General features: G+C 45.5%; 1 protein-coding gene across 3 annotated transcripts in view; it reads left to right on the top strand.

Annotated features, from left to right (window-relative positions):
• Positions 1-1,458: 1,458 nt before the first annotated feature.
• Positions 1,459-25,494, top strand: part of SHISA9 (shisa family member 9) — a 312,313-nt gene continuing 288,277 nt past the window's right edge. For all 3 annotated transcript variants that reach the window (XM_066382589.1, XM_066382588.1, XM_066382587.1), the window contains exons 1-2: positions 1,459-2,319; positions 15,848-15,975. In XM_066382589.1, the coding sequence (XP_066238686.1) occupies positions 1,634-2,319; positions 15,848-15,975 (814 nt within the window). In that variant the 5' untranslated portion in view covers positions 1,459-1,633. The remainder of the gene's footprint in view (positions 2,320-15,847; positions 15,976-25,494) is intronic.

The following is a 25,494-nucleotide window of genomic DNA, read 5'->3' as shown; positions in this document are numbered from 1 at the left end:
ACTGGCTCAACTTCTTGGTCCTTGGAAATGCCCTGCCAAGAACTTGACAGCAGCCAAATAAAGAGGAAAGTGGTGGAAACATCCTATCACTGCAAATAGGCCAGCCGACTGCAAAGTGTATACTTAGTTAATGCAATTAAAAAACAAAACGCAGGGGCGTGTGGGAATCTAAATTTGGTGTCGCAGCTTTGCTACAAATCCTGTTTCGGGGGCTACTGGAGTCAAATTCAAGCAGAGGAGAGGAAGAAGTGGGAGAAGTGGGAGAAATGGGCGAGGGCCGCGGATGGCTGGAATCGGCTGAGCTGAGAGAGGGCGGCGCCAGGCTGGAAGCCGAGGAAGCAAGGCCAGCTCCGCGGCCCCGGGTGAGGATGATTAGGGGTGGGGGAGGGTCTGGGGGCTTTTCGGGGAGACAGGGGTCAGCCGAGTCTGGGGACCGATGCGCACGTTCTAGGTCCGGGAGGGCGGCTGAGACTGGGTGCTCAGGCCTTGCACTGCATTAGATCTGGGCGCGCAGAGACGGCGCCGCGGTGTGCCCTCCTGTGGAGCGCAGGAAACGCTGCGAAGGCAAAGAGGGACACAAAAGTGACAGGTCCGGGGCCTGGGAGAGCCCCTCTGGGACCTGTCATTGCTTCGGCCTTGTCGGCTGCGTCTCCTTACCTTCTGCGCCTCTTTGACTTTAGTTCAGTCCAAGCCCCTCTCCGGGGGTGCTTACACCGGGCCCAGGGACATGCCACCCCGCCTTCTCAGCTCAGCCTTCGTCCTCACCTCGGCCCAAGGAGTTGAGCTATTTCGGGTGGCGTGTCTGGCTCGAGCGGGAAGGGCAAGGCGGCCCCGCGCACCTGGGAGGCGCGATCCTGATCAGACTAAGCCCCAGTCCGTGTTGGGGTGTAAGCCACCTACTCTGTCCCTATCCCCTCAGTCACCTTTCCCTGTTGGGCAGACTCGAGCCTCAGCTTCTGTGCCTGCACCTCAAAGAAATCAACCGGCGGAGCCGCCTCTGCGCGGTGAACAGGTCTGAACCGCGCCTCCAGCCCAGAGAGGGCGCGGGAGGTCCCGTCGCGGTCCTCCACCTGCCGGGAAATCCGAGCTGTTCCTTCCGCGGCTGCGAAGCTCTCTCCTCCCCACCCGCCAGCCGGGCTCCATTCTGCACGCCCCCCAACTCGCTCCAGCGCGCCCGCCCCTGTCACCTCTCCCGCGCGCCCGCCCCTGTCACCTCTCCCGCGCCCCCGCCCCTCTCCAGCTCGCGCCCGCCCCCCCACCCCGCACCTCCTCTGCCCGCCCTCCTCCCCCTCCTCCTTCTCTTCTGCCCTCCCTTCATTCCACAAGTGTCGCTTAGCTCTCTCCAGCGCACTTGGCGTGAGAGGGATCCTGCGAGCCGGCGAGGGGCGGCCAGTCCGAGCCGGCGATCGAGGGGAGGCGCCGACTGATCGACTCTCCCCTGCTCCCCGGCCCCCGCCTTGCCCTGTAGCCAGCCGGACCTGCACCCCGCGCTTGCCCCCGCTCGTCCTCCCCCCGCCCAGCCCCGCGCGCTCCTCCCCGGCCAGCCCCTCGGCGCTCGGCGCGCTGGAGGCGAACGCGGGCTGAGCCGAGCGCCGTGGCCGCCGACCACCGAGCGCCCCGTGCCGCTCCCTGCATGTGCGGCCCGCGGCGGCTCGCAGCCTCCGGCAGCAGCCTCGGCAGCTTCGGCCGCGCTTCGAGAGGCGGCTGCAGCGGCTCCAGCGGCGACCGAGCGGCCGAGCCCGGGCTGGGAGACACGATGCGCCGCGTCCTCCGGCTGCTCCTCGGCTGCTTCCTTACCGAGCTGTGCGCCCGCGTGTGCCGGGCGCAGGAGCGAGCGGGGCACGGGCAGCTGGCGCAGCTGGGCGGTGTGTTGGTGCTGACCGGGGGCAACCGCTCCGGGGCCGCCTCCGGAGAGGTCGGCGAGGGCGCTGGGGTGTCGGACGCGCCCCCGACCCGGGCGCCGACGCCGGACTTCTGCCGGGGCTACTTCGATGTCATGGGCCAGTGGGACCCGCCGTTCAACTGCAGCTCGGGCGACTTCATCTTCTGCTGCGGGACTTGTGGCTTCCGGTTCTGCTGCACGTTTAAGAAGCGGCGACTGAACCAGAGCACCTGCACCAACTACGACACTCCTCTCTGGCTCAACACCGGCAAGCCCCCTGCGCGCAAGGACGACCCCCTGCACGACCCCACCAAGGACAAGACCAACCTGATCGTTTACATCATCTGTGGGGTGGTGGCCGTCATGGTGCTCGTGGGCATCTTCACCAAGCTGGGACTGGAGAAGGCGCACCGGCCCCAAAGGGAGCACATGTCCAGGTGGGCTGCCTCCCCCTTTGCTCTCTCCCCCCTTCAGGCGCTGCTCTCCCTTCTCTCCCCTCTCCACCATCCCCGGGCAATGGCGTCCCCCCACCCCAGGCTATATGCTGGGGGATGTCACCGGGAAGCCAACTTCGGGTCTGAGAGGGGGCGCTGGGCTTCGCACAGGTGTGGATGTGAGCGTGTGTGTCTGTGTGTGTGGTGGGGGGTCTTTCCCTGCCCTCGCCCTCCTGCAGTTCCCCCTCCCAGCGCCGAAGATCGAAGCGGACTGGAGGCGCACAGCTGGAAGCCCGTGGCTCCGAAGTCTTGGGTTTTGGGGGAGGGTCCACCCCTCGGATTCCAGAGACTAGCCTTTAGGAAAACAGGGGCCGGCGGTCGAGCCAGAATGGGAAGGGGTGTGTGTGTGTGAGCTCGAGCGCGCGTGTGTGATGGAAGGAGGGAGTGAAAAGAGTGTGTGCCGCCTGCAACTCGTACGGCTCGAGGAAAGGAGGCGAGGGAGGTGGAGAGGCAGGGGAGGGCGAGAACAAAAGCCTTGTTTGGAGCGGCCGCCTCGCTTTCCCGGAGCTGCCAGGTCCTTGGAATCGGGAACTCGGCTGCTTTTCTCTCTCCCCCCGCCCTTCCGCCCCCCAACTTCCTGGCTCCGATCCCCGGTTGCCACCTTTCACTGAGAGCCCCTTGCCGGAGCCGGCGTGGACTTCACAGGTCTGCGCCCTCGCCCCGCGCAGTCCCCGGCCCTCTCCCCACTCCCTGATTCGTCAACTTTCCCGTCTGCCTCATTCATTATGCAAGTCCCAGCACGAGGAATCGCAGCAGATGGAAGAAGGCATTTGGGGATTAATGGAGCTATTTGCCTTTTGCTTGTTTTTAAAGTGTCTAAATTGATTCGCACGACCCAATAACTTTTGAGGTGAGGATGCTGCGGCGGGGACGCAGCCCCATACCCAGGAGAGGCCGGGGATTGGAGTGAGGTCCGGGTCGATGAGGTTGGAGAGCGACCCGCGGCCTGTGAACTGCTGGATGGCTGGGGCACACACTCTATCCTCTTTTCGAGTACGGGTAAAGGAGTTGCCATGTGTCCCCCTACACACACACACACACACACACACACACACACACACACACACCACACCTCCTCCGGGGGCCCGTGCGCGCGCGTGTGTATGCACGCGCTCCGGGAGCCTGCCTAAAAAATCTGAACAAAGAGCCCCAGCAAAAATAGGCAAAGGAACATCACCACCTCACTAGTAATTATTTTCTATTTATACGCAGAGTATCCGGCGACTTTTTTCTTCCAGAGGGGCGGGCTGGGGGTGGAGGGAGAGATGAGGAAGTTCTTCTGGGTTTGGGTCAGCAGGGAGGTTGGACGGATGGCTAGGTCTCGAGGCACAGAAGTGAGCTCCCAGGGGATACTGACCATTCTCAACGAGTCAAGCGCTGGCCCCGCCCACCTCCTGTAACCTCCACGGTGCCGGGTCACCAACCGCACTGGCCTGGTGGTGGTTTCACTTCCCCGCAGTGGCCGCCGCCGTTATGGATTCCCGGGGTCTGTGTTTTAAGGTGAGGGTGAGATACAGAAGCAGGACTGCGGCAGCGGTGTCGCCAAGGTAGAGAGAGATTCTTCCAGGGATATGTAGGATGCCTGCAGATTCGGCTTAATTCCTCTGCTGAAATCTTCACCCAGGACTTTCCTCGCAAACCAACGCTTAAAGGAGCCCTCCCCGTGTTGGGGGGATGGGGGAGATAGAAGGGTTGGTGGAGAGGGAGTAAGGAGGCGGGAAAGTGGGAGAAGAGCTGACCTTTGGGCGCCTATGGGAGAAAGTGATGCTAGCTAGCTTCAGGTCCTCTTTGATCCTGGTTTTCCTGTTGCTAGCGCACTCCTCCAGGTAATTCAGGGCCCAGCAGGGACTCAACTTCCTTGTCCTGCCCCCTTGCAGCTCTTTTAGGGAGAAAAAGAATCACTCCAGCTCAGCGGGATGCTGCCACGTTCTTCTGCTGGAAAGCTCTGCTGGGAGGTGGAATCCAGGGGTACCCACTACTCTGTGACACCCTAAACACAGGCTGGCCTTGTGTACATTTCGGGAATTCCAGAATGCAGTGCAAGTGCATATATATATCTGAAGAAAAAAAAGAGTTGATTTTTTTTCTGGCAGCTTCGGAGGCATGGTCTTCAATTCTGGCTATTGTTTCAGATCACTTGAAATGCTACTAAAAAAATAAAAAATAAAAATCTCTACCCTGGGATTCACCCTATTTGAATCAAAATCGTTAGGGGAGGGCCTTAGTGAGCTTGTACATTTGTAGAGCTCTTCAGTTTTACAGTGTTCAGCCAATCGCTGCCGACGAAAAGGAAGTAACATTTGTCAGGCACTGCACCAGGGTATGTGTGTGTGTGTGTGTGTGTGTGTGTGTGTAAGTAAACATTCTCTCCTTTAGTTCTCACAACTATCCTAGGAGACAAGTACTATTTTAATTACCACTTGGAAGGTTGGGTGGCTTGCCCAAGGTCATACAGAAGATTGTGCAATTACTAGTCCCCTGGTTTCCACTGTGTCTGGGACAGATGTTTTCAGATGAAGTGAGCACCAGAGTTTGGGGAAGCTTCGTAAAGTACACAGTCTTGAGTTCTATCCAGAGAGATTCTGAACCAGAGAGGTCTGGGATGGGCCCCCCAAACCTGCATTTAACAACTTCTCTGAATGGCTGCTCAGAACAGGTCCACACTTTGAGAAAGATTGTTCTTGGTTTTGGGAATATTTTATAGGGCTGGGGGATAGATGACTCAATCCAAGGTGGCTCTTATTTGCACTCTGTTGCTTGTTTTCTGCATGTACATCGCTTTGATATGTATTTCTGTGGTGTAGGGGCTGCCCCAAGTCCCCTCCAAATTCACCTTGGGCTGCTTATGCAGGGAACAATTCTTAGTCCCGGCCACAGCAATGGTCTCAGTGGGTTGTAGGGGCTCAGGGATGCTTGGGTGGGGCCGATACCCCAAGTTTGGCATCAGAGAGGATATCAGGTGGCTTCCAGGTGAAATTAATGTGCTGGTCACAGCATCTTAATTTGTTTGGTCTCGGGCTGTGAGGGTCCCTGAGATGAGGGGTTTATTCTCATCTCATCTGAAAGTGCCACCTCATCAAAGACTTCTAACATGTTGTTGCTCCCACATCACAAACTGCTCTTGGTGACAAGTGCACTTGTGTTTTCCCAAAAGATGCCTCTGTGATGTCAGTTTTCAGGCTCAGAGTCCTGGGCATATCGCCTGCTTCCTTCCAGGCTGATTAGGACTGAAAGGAGGGAAAAAACAGTAATCTCAAGAGGGGGGCCTTGCACTTGATGTTATACAGATGCTCATTCAGCAGCTGCAGCAGCAGCTACATTCAACCACTGTTTATTGGGGAAAGGAACTGCATATGGCCAGCTATGGTTACCAAACTATGCAGATGTGGTTCGTTTGGTCTGCAAGGTATTTCTATTTAGGCATTCTTATTTTTACTTTAAGTTTTCATTAATCTTTCCCTTGTGAAACATTTTAAGCCTACAAAAACTTGAAAGAATTATCGAAACGAAGTTCAGTAGATCCCTTATCCAGACCAGGGTTTCTCACTCTGAGCACAGTTGACATTTGGGGCTGGATAATTCTCTGTTGTGGGGCCTGTTCTCTGCACTGCAGGATGTTTGCCAGCATCTTGGCCTCTACCCACTAGATGCCAGTAGCACCCACCCCACAACCCAGTCATGACAATAAAAAATGTCCTGAGACATAGCCAAATGTCGGCTTGGGGCAGAATCACCCCCAGCTGAGAATTACTAATTTAGAATGAACAGTTATTAGTATTTTGTCATATTTGCTTTATTGCTATCTCTCTCTCCCCCAAATATTCCTTTCTTTTTTCCCCTCTCTCTGTCCCTTATCATTTTTCTTTGTTTTATGACCAAAACATTTGAAAATAAGTGCAGACATGACACTGTGTCCCTAAACACTTCAGCATGGATCTCTTAAGAACAAAGACATTCTCCCACATAACACAATTCCAGCATCACGCCCAAGAAAAACAAGAAAATTCTATAATATCATCAAATACCCAATCATATTAAAAATTTCCTAGTCACAGCAAAAAGAATAAAAGATATCTACATCTATATCTATATCTATATCATCTATATCTATATCTATATCATCTATATCTATATATCTTTTAGAGATTGGTATTTCAAATCGGGATCCAGTCAAAGCTCATTGTATTTGGCTGTGAAATCTCTTTAGTCTCTATTATATCGGGTGTTTTAAAACCAACTTAGAACTAATTGCCAATGTTTCAGACCTGGGAGATTTCCCACAGAAATCCAGATTTCTGATCTCTCTTGAGAAATTGGTAGATCTGGCAACATTAGATGTGTGTTTTTTGTGTAGCAACGATTGGTGGCGGCTGAGTGGTGCCCCACTTAAAAAGCTCTCAGATTCACCTCAGTGGCCACCCCGACTTAATTCACTTAGTGATGTGACCTGCATTCCCCGGAGAGGCAGTCAAGCTGATCTTAACAGCACAGGCTCAAGTCAGATGTCCTCGCATTCAATCCCAGCTTGGCCACTTAGTAGCTGTGTGACCTTGGGAAAGATATTGATGTCTCTGAGTCTCAGGTTCTTTCTTGACTACGTCAAGAAAATGAGATAATGATGATCCTTATGTCATTGAGACTGGGCTTGGAAAGCTCTTAGAACAGGGCCTGTCATAGGACACTGCTTGGTGACTATTACTCTTTTGTTATTGTCCTTATCGTTGGACTTTTCTACCTCTTGTCTACTGAAGGGGGGGGGTAATGTTGTAGTCTAGAATTCAGTTCTAGCCTTTGTTCTGCTATATATATTTAGCCATGTGACATTGACCAAGTCTCATAATGTCTCTGGACTTGCATTTAATCTTAGCAGGAGGGGGCAGGTTCAGAATAGGAGAGAAGATCTATGTATGGCTACAAAAATGCATCGCAAATTGTTGCCATAGGTGATGTTGAAGAACCTTTGCTACTTTAAAGGACCTGGTTTTGCTATTTTGCCATAAGCTTGTGGGTAAATTCTCATTCAATTTCACATTGCTCCCCAGTGCAGTAGGCTGTCTGACAGCCTTACTTTTAAGAGGTGCAGATCACCTTCCAGGAGGGTTAACAAGCGCCTAGTGAGTGGAGGGAGTGGATTGCAATTCCAACTCAAACACTGTATGGCCAGAACAGAGGTCTTTGACCACTAGGCTGCACTGCCTTAGAGCACAGACATGCAGGACTTCAGGCTTGTCAAATCACAAAGAACTGCCTGATACCCTGTAATGCCAACACGTGCATCAGAGCCTGATCAAGGAGCCGCTGTAAGAGCAAGACTAACCATGTGGTCTGCACCTACCCTGGGCAGGGCCAGCCCTCTTGGAAGAGGCACTGATGAGAAATGACAGTGGGGCAGGAACATGCATTTGAAGCCAGTAGGGACGATGTGGCATTATTTTGCCCACTTTCAGACAGAATCAGAACTCCAAGTGGCAAATGACATAGCACAGTGTCTTGTATTTAAAACATGCTTCAGAGGAGCTAGAGTCCCTTGCAAAGAAATGGAATCAGGTGATAAATGTCCCTCCTTTCCTTTACTGTTCTCTCTTCTATGGACTTCCCTTCCACTTCCCTTTTTCCTGACTTCTGTGGTTATCCTCTGGCTTCAACCAGCTCCTCCCGCTGGAGAAGGCCATGCCTGCGTGCACTGTTGGCTACAGAAAAGTCTCCAGGTTGGTTTTATTTGCAGGATATGGTTGCTTCTCTTTGGGCACTAAATCCTTTCGTTTGAAAAATCACCTTTATGGGGGTATAGCTTATACAATAAAATGAACACACTTTAAGCATACAGTTCAATGAGTTTTGACCAATGTTTACACCGTGTAACTACTGCTCTAGAAAGTTATCTTGTACCCATGGCTCTTGCATTCTTGAAAAATAAATGATGCTTCTGGGGCAAGAGAAACTGCTCAGGAATCCTATCAAGTGTTTACGAGTCAGACATAAATTAGACCCTGGAACCCCCTGGATGCTTTGAAAGTGAGAAGCTGGGACTCTGAGCTCTGTTCAGAAATGTTGGGGTCCCTTATTTGCTCACAACTGGAAAAAAAAGAGACGCAGCCTTTGTTGTTGTTGTGGTTCCTTAAATAGGTCAAGCTCATCGCCACCTTGTAGCTGATTGTGTTGGCGTGGCTCAAATTCTTATGCGTTGGACTTCATGTGGCTGGCCCCTCCTCATCATTCAGGTCTTAGCTCAAATGTCACCTTTGAGAAGCTGTCCCTGACCACCCGGGATAAGTTACTGCTGTCCCTCGCCCCCTCCTGCCCATCACTCAGTGTTATTTGGTTCATTTCACATTACCGTCTAGAATTAACTTACTAATTTACTGTTTTAAGAGTTTATTATCTGTCTCCTTCCATTACTGTCCACATTAAGGAGCACAAGGACACTAACCATCTTTTCCACTGTTCCATCCTGAGTGCCTAGAACAGTATCTGGCATGTAGGATTTCTGGTTTCTAACATCCTGGTTTGTATGATATAGGAAGTTTCTTCTCATTCACTCATTCATTTGTTCATTCATATACTTATTCAATAGGTATTTACTGAGTACCTATGGAATACACAGCACTATGCTAAGAACTGTCATAGAATAATTAATAGTATAGACACAATCCCTGCCCCCACAGACCTAACAGTTGAATGGCGGGAGACAGATAACACACAAGTAGATTTACAAGTAAGTTGATACTAGGTTGAACCTTATGAAATTGCCAGTATTCAATCAGCTTTGACCTCAAAAATGGCAATATTTCAATATAACTGTCCTGTAGTAGTTTCTTCCATAGGTAGCTGTATCAGTCAAGGTTCTCCAGAGAAACAATATATATATATATATATATATTGAGATTTCTTATATGGAATTGCCATTGACAAGTCCAAAATCTGTAGGGCCAAGGCCCAAATGGTTTGTGTCTGAAGGCTGCTGGAGTTCCAGAAAGAACCTCTCTCAATTTGAAGATCATTGTCTCTTACTCTGGAGGGTCAGCCTTCTGTTCTAATCATGCCTCCAGTTGATTGGGTAAGGCCTACCTTACATTATGGAGGGCAATCTGCTTCACTGGCTCTATCAATTCAAATGTTAATCTCACTTACTAACAAGGAAAATAAAGACAGACTCAGCCATACAGAGCTGGTTGAGAGCTGATGGGGATTGAGCAAAAAAGGACACACAGACACACACATACACACAAACACTTATGGACACGGACAACACTGTGGAGATTGCCAGGAGGGAAGCAGGTGAAGGAGGCTAAAGAGAGATAAGTGGTGATGGACGAAGACTTGACTTGGGCTTTGAACATGCAATGGGGTGTACAGAGATGTGTTGTAGAATTGGGTATCTGAAACCTGCATAATTATGTTAACTAGTGTCACCCTAATAAATTCAACTGAAAAAAAAAAGAAAGAATAATAGGAAAAAAATGTTAATTTTATTCAAAGGCATACTTTCAGACACATCCGAATAACATTTGACCAAATATTTGGGCACCCCGTGGCCCAGTCAAGCTGAGACATGAAATTTACCATCATAATACCTTCCGAGTCTTGCTACTGCGGCATCTCCATCACTTGGGGGATTGAGCAGAATCTCAGGCCCTCCCTCAGACTTACTGAAACAGAATCTGCAGTTTCACAAGATCCCTAGGTAATACTAATGCGTGCGAAGGTTTGAGAAGCACCCAAACTATATGCCACAAATAAATGCTCAGTGTTTGGGCATTTGGCTTGCAGCATGTGGTTGGTTCTTCCCATTGTCTAATTCATTACATCTTTTGATACATCTCTATTTGTAGCGTGCTTTTTAGCATGCACCCCAATATATACACATTTGTTTTACTAATAAGCATATGTACACGTTCCAGTGAACAATGATTAGGTACATTATGAAGCATACATAAGGGCAGAAGTTTTAAACTGAACTGAAGGTAAAATACTTTTAAATTTGTTACTCATCATGATGACTTCATGCAACCATTAGCTATAATCTCAAAGCATGATATAAATTGAGGGTGGTGTTAGTAAATCAATCCATATTTTGATTATTCCTCAAGAGAGTTTTTATTATTTTGGGTTGACTTCATTTTGATCTGAATAGACCCTCATTATTTTAACCTTGTGAGAAGCTGTTGAAAAGAAAGAAAAAGTCAGCTTTATTGTTTTCTCGTGCTTGCCTTATCACTACTTTTGGGGGGCTTTGATTTTGTTATGGGGGCTATTTTAAAGCCACATGTATTCTTAGTGGTAGATAGCTAGTTTAGTTAAAACTGAATAGTTCACCTGTATATCCCATTTAAGTGTTCACATAACTGTAATACAGGCTGCTGCTTCATTGGTTCAAGATTCCTGACTCTCACCATTTGATGTGGGTGTTCCAACTTAGAGCACCAACATCAATTCATGTATTTTTTTTTTTACAGTGATAGAGAGAGAGTCATAGAGAGGGATAGATAGGGACAGACAGGAAGAGAGAGAGATGAGAAGCATCAATTCTTCACTGCAGGACCTTAGTTGTTTATTGATCGCTTTCTCACATATGCCTTGACTACGGGGCTACAGCAGACCAAGTGACCCCTTGCTCAAGTCAAAGCTGGTGAGCCTTGCTCAAACCAGATGAGTTCACGCTCAAGCTGGTGACCTCAGGGTCTCAAACCTGGGGCCCTCTGCGTCCCAGTCCGATGCTCTATCCACTGTGCCACCACCTGGTCAGGCATCAATTCATATATTAAGTCAACTTCTCATTTTTAATGACTAAAGGACATATACAGAAGTTCTCATATTTCCTCTCCCTATGTCAAATCATTTTCTGAAGTTCCTGGAGTGAGCCAACCACATCTTGAAGACTCCTTGTCCAGGTGTGGAGGTCTCTAAGAATTTGTGTCTCTGCTGCATGCTTTAGGAAGGTCTGCCTTGGGGACAAGTGTCCTTGGCTTTTAGGCTGCATTTTCACAAATTTTGGCATTCAGGAGAAGACCAGGGGATCTGCAGATGGCAGTGCTGGCCAAGTTCATGGTACCTATCCTGATTACTTTTACAATCCTCTTGAAAACCTGAGCACTTTGGAATTGGGGGTGGGAGTGCTTTACAGAATCTGGTGAAAGCTATGGCTTCTTGTTAGAGAAAATGCACACATAAAATTTCCATTCAATTCCAGATAAGTTCACTATTCCCCTGAAGCTTATGTAAACAACCTGTTTAGAAGGTAGAGGCATCCGTTCTCTGTCTCAGATGTTCCTACCCTGCAGCCCCTTTTAGTTTCAGATCCTGTTACTGCAGGGAGGTGAGAAGAGGCCTGAACTCTAATGTCAGAGACATTCAGCTTTGCGTCCCAGTCCTCTGATGATTAGCTGGGTTATGTGGGCACTTTTTTACTCTATAAAATGGGTATAATAATCCTCACCTTGGAATAACCTCCTCTTTGTTTGCCACCTTTCAGCTTTTTAGACCTTCTTGTTTGTTCCTCAGATATCTTAACTCTTTTCTGTCTCAGGGCCTTTGCACTTGCTGCTCCCTCTGCCTGGAATGTTCTTTCCATCATCTTTTTGTAACCAACTCCTTTTCACCATTCAGGGCTCAACCCAAATGTTGCCTCTTCAAACAGTATTTTCCTGATCACTTTGTAATAATTTTTAAAAAAAATGTACAATTAAGTGGCTTTTAGTATATTCACAAAGTTGAGCAACATCACCACTATCTAATTCTAGAACATTTTTATCATCCTATAAAGAACCCCTTACTCTTCCAATGTCCCATAAAAATCTACCATCTTAACCATTTTGATTTGTATAATTCAGTGCTTTCTTTATATATCAGCACCTCAGCTATCTAATTTCAGAACATTTTTATTATCCCAAAGAGAAAGTCCAAATACATTAAAAAGTCACTCCCCAATTCTCCCTCCGTCAGCTCTGTCTCTATAGGCTTGCCTATTCTGAACACTTCATATAAATGAAATCATACAATATGTGGCTTTTTGTGTCTGGCTTCTTTCATTGAGCATAATGTTTCCAAGTTCCATTCTTCTTGTTGCAGATATCAGTACTTCATTCCTTTTCATGGCTGAATAACGTTCTGTTTCATATAATAATAATGAATATCCATGTTGGATATTCATTCATTAGTTGATTTGGGTTGTTTCTGCTTTTGGGTTATTGTAAATAGGGCCACCATGCACCAGTCTCTCTTGATCATGTTACTATTTTATTTACTTAATTTTGGCAGCCCTTTTCTATTTATTTAGCGCATATATTACACATCTATTTTTTTTTATCCTCTTCCCTAGAATGTAAGCACCACAAAGGCAGTGATCCTGTCCACCTTGGACACTGCTGTATTCCCAGGGCCTTGAATAGTGCCTGGCACATGGTAGGCAATAAATAGCTGAGTGAGTGAATGTATGCATGAATGGGGACTATTGTTGTCTTGTTCTTAGCAGACTCAGTCTTTACCTCTAATGCATGTGGGAAGTCTGCTGTGTTCACCGGGGTCTCTCTTTCTCTCTCACATCTGACACTTCTCACCAGCCATGCTTCTTGGCCCATTGTCCCATTGTCCCATGAGCCACCATTCTCCCAAGATCGGGACCTCTCTACCCTCACCCAGTCTCAAACTTGACTGTGCAGCAGACTCACAGGGAGGGCCTGTGAAAACACAGATAGCTGGGCCCAACGCCTGGGGTTTCTGAGTCAGCAGATCTGGGTGGGTCTGAACATTTGCATTTTAACAAGTCCCCAGGTGATGCTCTTGCCTTTAGTGGCAGTCCCCTGTTTGAAAATCTCTGCAAAGGTGGGGTAGATTTCAGCAGCTAGGCTGGGTCCACAGAGTTCATAGGTGTGTGTAGGCATCACCCAAACAACTCATCTTCCTTCTCTACCGCCTTTGATTTGAACTCAGAGGGTTCTAGTTAGTTAAGAGCATCTAGATCAGTGGTTCTCAACCTTTCTAATGCCGTGACCCCGCAATACAGTTCCTCATGTTGCGGTGACCCCAAACCAAAAAATAATTTTGGTGGCTACTTCATAACTGTAATTTTGCTACAGTTATGATTCGGAATGTAAATACCTGATATGCAGTATGTATTTTCCGATGGCTTTAGGCGACCCCGCCGGGGTCGTGACCCACAGGTTGAGAACCGCTGATCTAGATATTAATAGATCCTAAAACATGGCAGTATCACCTGCGTGTGCCCAGAGAAGTTCTCTCTCTCTGGGGTCTGAGAGGGGCGTGCATGACAGTGTTTACTGCAGTGTTTATAGAGGCAGGATGTTAGTGACCATCGAGGTGTCCATAATTAGGGAAACGGACAAGCAGGGCTGGTGTCCTGCTGGTTTGCAACCAAACAACTAGATGTTTATAGCTGGCATCCATTCTGATTGGTCAGTTCCTCTGCCGGGCTAGTTGTTGTACATCGAGACTGTTATTACTACTAGAGTAAATATGGGGGTCGCATGTGTTGTGATGCAAGTATAAGACACACACACATATATAGTAAAACCTACGATATTATGTACTTTTTTGAGGCTATTCATATATCTATTTAGAGGGTAAATAGAGAGGAAAAAGTGTGTTGGTGAGGTCTAACCTTGGGCATGACACCTGTTTGACAGTTGTCTGTGCTCTGTGTATATGCAAACACTGAACTTTTCTGTAAGCTTACATTTAATAGTGAAGGTTGATGTTATGGGTCGAATCATGTCCCCTCAAGAAGACATCGAAGTCCTAACACTTCATATAATGTGACCTTATTTGGAAATAGGATAGTTGCGGATGTAGTTAGTTAAGATGATGTCATATTGGAGTAGGGTGGACCCCTAATCCAATACGACTGGTGTCCTTAAAGAATACTCATTGAAGACAGAGACACAGTGAGAGCACTCTATAAGGTGGAGGCAGATGAGAGTGGCGCAGCTGTAAACCAGTGAATACCACAGATGTCTAGAAAACTATTGGAAGCTAGGAAGAGACAAGGAAGGACTCCTTGGTAGGTTCCGGAAGGAGCATGGCTGGCTAACATCTTGATCTTGGACTTTTGGCCTCCAGAACTGTGAGACAATATTTGTCTGTTATTGTAAGCCACCTCATTTGTGGCATGTTGTCACAGCCGTCCTATGAAACTAATACAGTCACTTTGACACCTCCCAACTGGTTTTCTTATTTATAAAATAGTACTGATAAGAATATTGACCAGCTCTGGTTGGTTAGCTCAGTGGATAGAGTGTCAGCCTGGTGTGTGGACATCCCAGGTTTGATCCCCAGTCAGGGCACACATGAGAAGTGACTGTCAGCTTCTCAACACTTCCCTCTCCCCCTTCTCTCTCTTTTCCTCTCATAGCCAGTGGCTCGATTGGTTCGTGCATCGGCACCAGACTGGGGTTGCTGGTGGATCCAAGGCAGGGAGCATGGAGGAGTCTGTTTCTCTACCTCCCCTCCTCTCACTTAAAAAATAAAATACCGACCCTTTGGTGGGTGTCAAGGAGATTAAACATGATGATAAATGGCAAGCACCTGAGACATTGCTGGTGACCCAGGTCCTGCACTTCCCTCCGTCCCCAGCTACCGATTAAGAGGCGCACCAGGCCTGACCTGTGGTGGCGCAGTGGATAAAGCATCGACCTGGAACGCTGAGGTCACTGGTTCAAAACCCTGCACTTGTCTGGTCAAGGCGCATATGGGAGTTGTTGCTTCCAGCTCCTCCCCCTTCTCTCTCTCCTCTCTCTCTCTCTCCTCTCTAAAATGAATAAATTAAAAAAATAAGAGGTGCACCAGCATGGGGTGTGTATGGATCACCCCACATCCTCCATAGCTCAGGAAACCCCATGTGCACAGTGTACAGGACTGTGAATACAGACCCTCAATCAAATCCCTGTGCTGCAACTTCCTGCCTGTGTGACATGACCAGGTTAAGTCACCTCTCTGAGACTTTGTTTACTTGTCTGCAAAGAAAAAGTAATAGTCTTCCTAAGGTGTTTATAGAGTGTTTAGTGCAATTAAGGTGTAGAATGTGATTAGCATAGCGCCCGGCTTGTGGTAAGTATTCAGTAAATGTTATTCGTTATGAACAGTGGGCCAGTAAGGTACGTGAAGTGTTGGTATCTAACATTAGATATAAGGGGGGGGGGACTAAATCTGTGGGGTGCAGACACATTACACGAATTCATCATTTAGGCCCCTCAACAACTCTATGAAGTGGCTACTGCTGCTGGGACACAGCCTTGGTGGGAAGCACGGGGCTCTTCGGCACGGAGTCCCTGTGTCACCTCTAATTGCACTGCCCTTATTTAGTTACTTGTGTCTTTATCCTTCTTGTCCCTAACTAGCATGGCGGCTCCTTGAAGTAAAGGACTTTGTCTTTTGTTCACAAGCACAGTGCTCAGAGCACAGCAGATGCCAATCCTTGAGTTTTGAATGAACAGATTTACATTCTTTCTTCTTTCAGGGCCCTTGCAGATGTCATGAGGCCGCAGGGCCACTGCAACACTGACCACATGGAGAGAGACCTCAACATTGTGGTCCACGTGCAGCATTATGAGAACATGGATAGCAGAACCCCCATAAATAATCTTCGTAAGTACAACAGTGTGATTCATTTCCAGTCCCACATGGTGACCAAGGCAGTGGTCACGCTTCCAGATTTCCTGGTGTGTGTTTGGGTCCATTAAGCGCTTCTCTTTGTTGACTAGTTAGAAGTTGTATTTGCTCTCCCCTGGACGAAGCTGTGTTTGGCATCATCCGAGTTCACGTGGTTTGTCTCCCTGTGAAAGAGTGACTCACTCGGTTGATTTCTCACGGCTGGTTCTTCCCGTTAACTAATAGAGCACTTGGTTGGTTCATCTTGGCTGGGTACTTGGTTCATCTTAGATAGTTAATCTGTTAGCCAATGACTCATTTTGTTGGCTCATCTTGATGGGATAATTGGTTAACCAATGGTCCATTTGCTTATTTGTCTGACTCCTGAGGTAGACCAGTTGTGACTCTTAGGTTTTTAGACTGTTTTCAGTAAACAGTTCAGAAGAATTAGATCTATTTTTCATAAAACTGAAGTTTCATAAAAATAATCCTTAAACTACTTTGTGTGTGTGTGTGTGTGTGTGTGTGTGTGTGCATGCACGTGCACATGTGCTTGCACACCTTTGTGTGTTGGAAATTGTAGTTATGTTGTTTTGGGGTGGGTGTGCATGATTCAACAGCAGCAAATTCCATTCTGTTATTCTTTCAAGAAAATAAAGCTGAATTTGTTAATTGTGTTTTATTCATTCTCTGATGGAGCTTACTTAGAGATCTTGGTATGCTCCCAAGGATTTTTTTTCTTTTCAAAGGTCTGTTTATACAACGTACATTATGGATTTGATATACGGGCTAATGGGAGTGGGGAAAAACAAGATTGTTTAATCTTTGACAGTAATGTCCTACTGACCATGGTTGTTCCTAGCAATTATGTTTTCAAGTAACCCCCACATTAAAGTAATGCAGAGGTTTTGGTTTAAAATAACAAAAGCCAGACAATTTCAAGAGTGCATTTAGTTGTGGCTGGAAGTTCTTAAAAACAGAAACGGTTCTGGCATTGAACTTTTTATAGTCTGGGTCACCTTTGCCGAAGCTCTACTGGTGGGTGTTTTATTTGTTGAGTCATAGTTTTGGTCTGTTTACACATTTTTATGCTTGATTGGTAGTGGAATATGTGTGTGGCATTTGACACGGGTGACACGAGTTCTCTGCTTCTACATGGTGATCATTTTTCATGGCCTTGGGAATGTTACAGTATGTTTGCAAAGTCAATGTTTACACTATTTGAAAATGAGTACCAAGTAGAATGTCTTAGGTTTCATTGTTTTAAATAATTCAACACTATTTATTTATGAAGCAGATCATAAAATGGTATGAGAAAAAGCCACATTTTAGAGCAAATTACACCAGCAATTGGAAGTTTTATGACCACATTTCACAGCCGTAAAAGATATGTTGTGTTGCACAAACTCTGACATGGCAATTACTGTGTCCAATTCAGGCTCCAATGGAAACGAGAGCATTCTCTTTTAGACGGTACTGGGAAATAAGTTGAATCTATGTGTATGTGGTCCTAAACATCCCAAGTAGGTGAATATGATCATGGAGTAGACAACGCTGAAATGGTGCTGAGTCCATGGCTATAGAGCAGGGGTCCCCAAACTTTTTACACAGGGGGCCAGTTCACTGTCCCTCAGACCGTTGGAGGGCCAGACTATAAAAAAAACTATGAACAAATCCCTATGCACACTGCACATATCTTATTTTAAAGTAAAAAAACAAAACGGGAACAAATACAATATTTACAATAAAGAAAAGTAAATTTAAATCAACAAACTAACTAGTATTTCAATGGGAACTATGGGCCTGCTTTTGGCTAATGAGATGGTCAATGTGCTCCTCTCACTGACCACCAATGAAAGAGGTGCTCCTTCCGGAAGTGTGGCGGGGGTCAGATAAATGGCCTCAGGGGGCCGCATGTGGCCTGCGGGCTGTAGTTTGGGGACCCCTGCTATAAAGGGTAGTAGGTGAATGTGATCATGGAGTAGATAACACTGAAATGGTGCTGAGTCCATGGCTATAAAGGGTGACTGTTAACAAGTTCTTCATGATGTTTCAGTCTCAAGGATGAGTTTTGAATCAGCACTCATCTGGAATAACGAACTTATTGAAGCCATCCAAGTTTCATCATTTCATCAGGCAAAGTCCAGAATATATGAATGAATCTTGCTTAATAAGGGACTTTTTTTTTTTTCCTTTTAAGTTGTACTGAAATAAATGACTGCTTAGAAATGGGTGTCCAGGCACTGAGTAATTCAGAAATCTCTTGGGATAGGCTAACTTGATTTATTTATAGTTCTTGCTTTTAGTCTATATTTGTGTCTCAGTAATCAGTGTTCTGTTATACCAAGAAACAAATGTGTCTTATAATATTCTACCGGGTGGAACATAGGGGAGAATTTCAGGCATAATGTCACAGTCATTGCGTTTTCTCAAGATCTGCTCCAAATGTTAATTTCATATACTCCTGCTGGGTTGATTCAATTCTTATTTCCTAGAATTCCTGGGAATATTTGGTAAAGAAGACACATGTAGCTTTTCCACAAATTTACATGAATAAGTTTAATTTACATAACGAATTCAGTAGTTGGTAGTAATGATAGATTTTCTTGTGAGAACTTTATTTTTTATTGATTTATAGGAGCTATTTATATGTTACATAAATATGTAAATATAATATAAATATAATAGACGCAAGGAAAAATTTATGTGTTCAGAAGCAGGATTTATTTTGAAGTTTATTAAGAGGATTAGGACTAGATGACTTATTTATTTATTTATTTTTAGATTTTATTTATTGATTTTAGAGAGGAGAGAGAGAGAGAGAGAGAGAGAGAGAGAGAGAGAAAGGCAGGGGAGAACGAGGAAGAGAAAGTATGTGCCTTGACTGGGCAAGCCAGGGGTCTTGAACTGCAACCTGAGCATTCCAGGTCAATGCTTTCTCCACTGCACCACCACAGATCAGGCTAGATGACTTAAATTTATCAGTTATCAGAGGCTCAAGAAGCCAAGCAGAGAGCAGAGTTCACTTTGACCAATAGAGAAGTAGGAGAGAAGGAATTTATTCTAATAACTGGAAAGCTAGACCAGCTTTTGATGCCAGAATTAGAATGTACTTATTAAATATGAAAGCCTTTTCTGGACATTATAGAAGCTACAAGCGTTCACTATTATAGAAAATAGAAAGAAAGATATGTCTGCTTGTGATACAAGAGAAGGGGCACCTCATGCTATTTTCAAGGTGTTCTTCACTAACCATCCAAGTTATCAGGTTTGATTGGGAACTCAATGGTCCCAACTTAAATATCATTTTCATTTCTATTCAATGACACACTCGACATTGCTTTAAGGGAATATGTAATCATCTCCATCTATTCTCTCCCCTCATCTTCTTAATGCCAATGTTCTGTCACATTCTGATCTTTCCTTTGTGCTCGGGTCAAATGCTAAGAGACTCAAAAGTCAGTGTAGAAGTAGAATATTTAGAAGGAGGGGCCTGGAGAAAGACTAGGGTGAAGTCACAGAGGGAAGAGAAAGGTTCAGTCTGGGGACATTTTTGCCAACCTTTCTTTATACATTTCCTACAGTTGATTTTTCCTGTGATAGGCAGGACTTGCCTTTCTTTCTGAAGATGAATTTTTTTTCTTCAGCCGATGCTGTTCATGTTCTTTCCAGCCATTCAGTGGTATTGCCTAAAAATATTTAGTCTGATAATCAAAAGGGCCTCGACCCCTTTGATGAACAGGATGCAGATTCAGATGAGATAGTGATTTTCTGCAAATGCTCCTTGGCTTCTGTATAATTACAGTTTGCTTCTGAAGGCACATTCTGTCCCCAAGTACTGTGCATGTACTGTCCCCCCCCTACCCCAACCTCCCTGCCTGCCAGTGACAACACCCCCCCCTTTGGGAGTGGGGGGTAAATATAAGTTCCCATCAGTTTCATGGATGGGAAATGTGAGTGAGGGGCTATGGATACAACAGTACAACCTGGACCAACATTTCACAGCTCCGTGGTGTGAACAGCAGACTTTTTTTTTTAAGTAAAATTTTAATTTTGCAATAGTTTTATATTTACAGAGAAGCTGCAAAGAGAGTAGTACACAGAGTTCTGTGTACTCCTCCCCCACTCTCCCACTGTGAACCTCTTACATTACTATGGTACACTTGTGAAAACCAAGAAATACAACATTAGTACATTATTTTTAGCTAGCCTGGAGATATTTGAATTTCACTAGTTTCTTCACTAATGTCTTTTGCTGTTCCAGGATCCAATCCAGGATACTACATTATATTTAGTACAGCAAACTTGGTAGTAGAATTCTGGTTGTGCTGTATTGTTTAATGATGTAGTAAAGACTAAAAACAAATACTAAATAAGGTGGCAGCAATTATAAAGACTTTATTGCCAGGGTATAAAAGAAATGTGTCTGAGTGTCTATGAAAACAACCATGTAAAATTATTCACCTGGTCTGCTTTGGCACGGAACCAGCTGCTGTCCTGCCTGTGTTCTCACATATGTGCCCTCGGGACATATGTTCCATGCAAACAGACGACCCCTCTTTGAAATAGGGTTGACATTATGGAAGAAAGTATGGTGGTTCCTCAAAAAACTTAAAATAGAGGCCCTGGCCGGTTGGCTTAGCGGTAGAGCGTCGGCCTGGCGTGCGGGGGACCTGGGTTCAATTCCCGGCCAGGGCACATAGGAGAAGCGCCCATTTGCTTCTCCACCCCCCTCTCCTTCCTCTCTGTCTCTCTCTTCCCCTCCTGCAGCCAAGGCTCCATTGGAGCAAGGATGGCCTGGGCGCTGGGGATGGCTCCTTGGCTTCTGCCCCAGGCGGCAGAGCGACGCCCCGGAGAGGCAGAGCATCGCCCCCTGGTGGGCAGAGCGTGGCCCCTGGTGGGCGTGCTGGGTGGATCCTGGTTGGGTGCATGCGGGAGTCTGTCTGACTGTCTCTCCCCGTTTTCAGCTTCAGAAAAAAAATACACACACACACACACACACACACACAAACAAAACAAAACAAAAAACCCTGAAAATAGAACTACCTTATGACCCAGCAATTCCTCTACTGGGTATATACCCCCAAAACTCAGAAACATTGATACGCAAAGACACATGCAACCCCATGTTCATTGCAGCATTGTTCACAGTGGCCAGGACATGGAAACAACCAAAAAGCCCATCAATAGATAACTGGATAAAGAAGATGTGGCACATATACACTATGGAATACTACTCAGCCATAAGAAATGATGACATCGGATCATTTACAGCAAAATGGTGGGATCTTGATAACATGATATGAAGTGAAATAAGTAAATCAGAAAAAACCAGGAACTGCATTATTCCATACATAGGTGGGACATAAAAGTGAGACTTAAGAGACATTGATAAGAGTGTGGTGGTTATGGGCGGAGGGGGGAGAGGGAAAGGGAAAGGGGGAGGGGGAGGGGCACAAAGAAAACTAGATAGAAGACAATCTGACTTTGGGTGATGGGTAAGCAACATAATTGAACGACAAGATAACCTGGACATGTTATCTTTGAATATATGTATCCTGATTTATTGATGTTGCCCCATTAAAAAAATAAAATTATAATAAAAAAAAAGAAAAAAAAAGAAATAGGGTTGATGGCACACTGTTTATTTTATTTTATTTATTTTATTTTTAAAGATTTTATCTATTCATTATAGAGAGGGGAGAGAGAGAGAGAGAAAGAGAAGGGGGGAGGAGCAGAAAGCATCAACTCCCATATGTGCCTTGACCAGGCAAGCCCAGGGTTTTGAACTGGCAACCTCAGTGCTTCCAGGTTGACACCCTATCCACTGCGCCACCACAGGTCAGGCTACATTGTTTATTTTAAAGCATAATCTGAGCAAGTGAGGTCTCACCCCAAACTGAGGAGCAATGCTGACAGCATTTTAGGACACACAATCCACAAGAAAGACCAGGCTATGCTTTTAGCCTCATGTCCTCCCACTCCCCCCGGGACCACTCCCAAGTGTATTGACAAGGAACCAGATGACAAGCAGATCCGTGGTGAAGCTTCTGAAGATGTCGTACAGCCAATATCTAGAGCCAGATGGATTTTCTTTCATTTGTCCGTAGTTACCAAGGCACTTGGATGTCCTATACTTGACTTTTGGAGATTTTTTTTTTAATTGCGGAGAATTTTCTAGTCAGGGATGGCAAAAGGGTAAATGTAAATAGAAGAGTGTACAAGAGTAAAAATGATGTAAAATAGTGTAATATTAACAGCAACTTAGCATTCTAAACCTCAACACATCGAGTCTTCAGAACCTTATTAGGTTAGTACCATTACTTTTATCGTCATAAGGATGGAAAGCTGAGGCTCAGAGAGGTTAAGTGGCTTGTCCCAAGTCCATACAGCTACTAAATAATGGAACTAGATTTAAACAGCGCAGGTAACACTCCAAGGTCGGTGTCTGTAACCACTGTACCACATGACCTTTCTTTGTAGTGCCGGGGTTTGCAGAATAGGATCATCTTCCCCTAGGAGTCAGAGAAAGTCGTTAAAGGATGTGCTAAGTGGACCAAAAGATCTATCGGCACTCTAGAAAATGGCTGTTTCCAAAATATACCCCATTGTCTTACTGTCTTGTGATGAGTTCTCTCTTAGGAGGAATAATAACTAACATTCATTGAGCATTTGCTATTTGCCAGACACTGTGTGCTGAAGCTTTGAATGTATTAGATCCTTTCACAGTCCAAACAACCCACCAACAGCCGGCTCATTCTTACCTCCATTCCTCTGTTCCACATGGGGTCTTTGCACATGCTGGGCTTTCTGCCACAGCGCACTGCTCCCAGGTCTCGTCCCTTTCCCAGCTGTCCCCCATTGCCACCTCGTCAGAGAGGACTTCTGCATTTACCTAGGCCCCCAAGTCACTGCCTGTTCCCCATGTCCCATTGTCTTCTTCATAACTTTTGTTCTCTCTGAAATTGTCATACTCATTATGCATGCCTCTTCCACTGCATGAGGGCAAACGCTTTGTCACAGCTGCACCCCGACTGCAGGGCTGGCTCCAGGCAGCAGCTTCCTACATTTTTGTCCAATGAATGGAAAAGCCTGTGGAAGAGGTGTCATTATTCTTGTTTGATGAAGGAGAAAACTGAGGTTCATGGGAATTAAGAATTAAAGAACTCGTCGAACATGATGACTGAGATTTACTTAAAAATCTCCAGGAAAAAGATGAAATTATGGGGGATGGTGGATGAAACAAAATGAGGAAAATATTATTGCAGCTAGATGACCAAATAAAATTATTCTGTTCTATCTTTGTATATATTTGAAACTATCCATAATAAAATGAAAAATCAGAGAACCTGTCTATAATATCAGAGTTAATAGAGGAGCCAGGAGTCAAACCCAGGCCTATCTGGTTCCATAGCCTGGATGCACTTGGGTTATCTTTTAGTGAAAATCCAAGCTCAGGCAGGGTGGGAATTGGGACCACCTCAGGGACTTCAGTCCATGGAGTGGGTAAAGATAGCATCACTGTCTTTTCTGCCCTTAATTCGCTAATTGCTGTATCCTTTAGTTCACATGATCCAGAGAGAGAAAATGTGATTGGCTTGTGACCAGCTGATGGCCTGGCTTCCCCAGACCAGCTCTCTGATCCTGGTTCAGTCAGCTGGGGGGAGCACAGTACTGTCAGGACTACAGTGGGGCAGGCTCTCTAAGAAGGTCATGCTCGAGAAGGAGGGTGGGGACAGAGGTTGCATTTGTTTTTTTCACTCCTGTATCTCAGTGCTTACAAATTATAGTGTTCAAGAGATGTTTATTGAATGAAAAAAAAATTCATGCATGCATAAACGAATCTATAGCCCAAGTTCCATGAGAAACCTGGAGGAACTCATTAACAGGACCTTGGAATTTTGAACAGGGAGCTTGGCGAATTCCAGCTCATGTGAGGCTCTAACTCTCTTCTATGAAGCCTCAGCTACAAACACTCTTATTTCTGAAACCAAACAAATATTTTTCCCAATTGGACAGGTTAGCTGTTCCATTGGAAGATCTGTGACTAGAGCAGTTTTGGCTCATGGGTCAGTAAACTATAAGAGAAATAAGGATCTGTACTTGATCAACTAAATATTTATACACATGTAGGTTCAGCACAGTAGCCTGAATTGACTTTGTGTGGTTTAGATGAAGAGCTCTGGTTTTCTGTTGAAGTGTTCAGTGTTATAGCTGAGTCTCTGACATGTGGACGCTGATTACTAAACGTGTTCAATATGTCATTGAACTAGTGCGACCAGGGAGTGGGGGATATGGGTTTGGGAGGTAGACATAACTGCACTGGGTATCTGCTCTCTCACCTCTTAGCTGTACAATAGTGGAAAAATTAATTTACATCTCTGAAGCTCAGTTTCCCATTCTATACAAGGAGTAAAATAATGTTTCCCTTACAAGATTGTTGTGAGGATTAAACGAATGAACACATAGGAAGTATAAACTTAGCTTAATGTTTAGTAACCTAACTGCTGGTGGTTACTATTATTATTTGTGGAATGAGTGAACCTTAGTACTACAGTGGTCTGTCCACCGGGGACAATGACACACATCAGCATGATTTACTGGGCAGTTGTCTTCACAGGGAGAATATTTTCATCTTGTGTGCCAGCTGATAACACAATTTGTGTGTGTGTGGTGTGTGTATTTTTTACTACTAATGATTTTGATGCAAATGAGATGTGAAGAAACTGTCAATTCCTTCCCAAGGAATTGGCTCGAACGGAGCAGCTGTCCCATTCTTAGCCATTTGTTCCTTTTGTCTGTTTTTCTTTTATTTCTATTAAAAACCCATGAGCTTTTGTTCTGCTAGGAATATTAATTTTAATATTTTATTTACCCTGGCAGATACAGCCAATAGAAATCTGTATGGCCACATAAGTGTCTTGCATTTCTACCCAGAGTAGATGATGTATGTGTGTGTGTGTGTGTGTGTGTGTGTGTACACATGAAAGCATCAAAAATAGAGCCCTTTAAAGAAAAAAAAACCCACCACTTTCTGTAAGTCATCTCCTGGGCTCTTTTCAAAAATTGTTACTAATGCTGGCCACATGGTACTGTCTAATTAGATTTGCATTGCCTTTCCAAAGTGCTTGCAACCAGCTGTAGGACTATTTGTAAAGAAAGACTAAGTGCTCATCACAGTGTCTGGTTTAGTTTAAAAGATGCCAAGTTCTGCTCCTTCCACACGAGGGAAAGTCTATCCTTGGACAGAGTTCCTTTGGGAGAGCATTTCTATTTATATATCAGGATTAAACGGTGCAACCTGCCTACAATGTGATTGACACTTAGTGTATATAAAAAAGAGTAACAGAACAGAGTAACACTTTTCTATACCTACCACATGCATAGATTTTAGCTCCCACAATTCCATGAAATAATTGAAATAGGTATTTGCATCCACATGTTATAGATGAAAAAACTGGCTTAGAGAGTTCAAGAAACTTGCCCAAGGCCACAGAGATATTTGATAAGGAGTTC

Source organism: Saccopteryx leptura, chromosome 4, assembly GCF_036850995.1.
Source record: "Saccopteryx leptura isolate mSacLep1 chromosome 4, mSacLep1_pri_phased_curated, whole genome shotgun sequence".
In the NCBI taxonomy this organism is placed as follows: Eukaryota; Metazoa; Chordata; class Mammalia; order Chiroptera; family Emballonuridae; genus Saccopteryx; species Saccopteryx leptura.
Note: the sequence above shows the minus strand (reverse complement) of the source record. Positions and strands in the feature narration are given on the sequence as shown.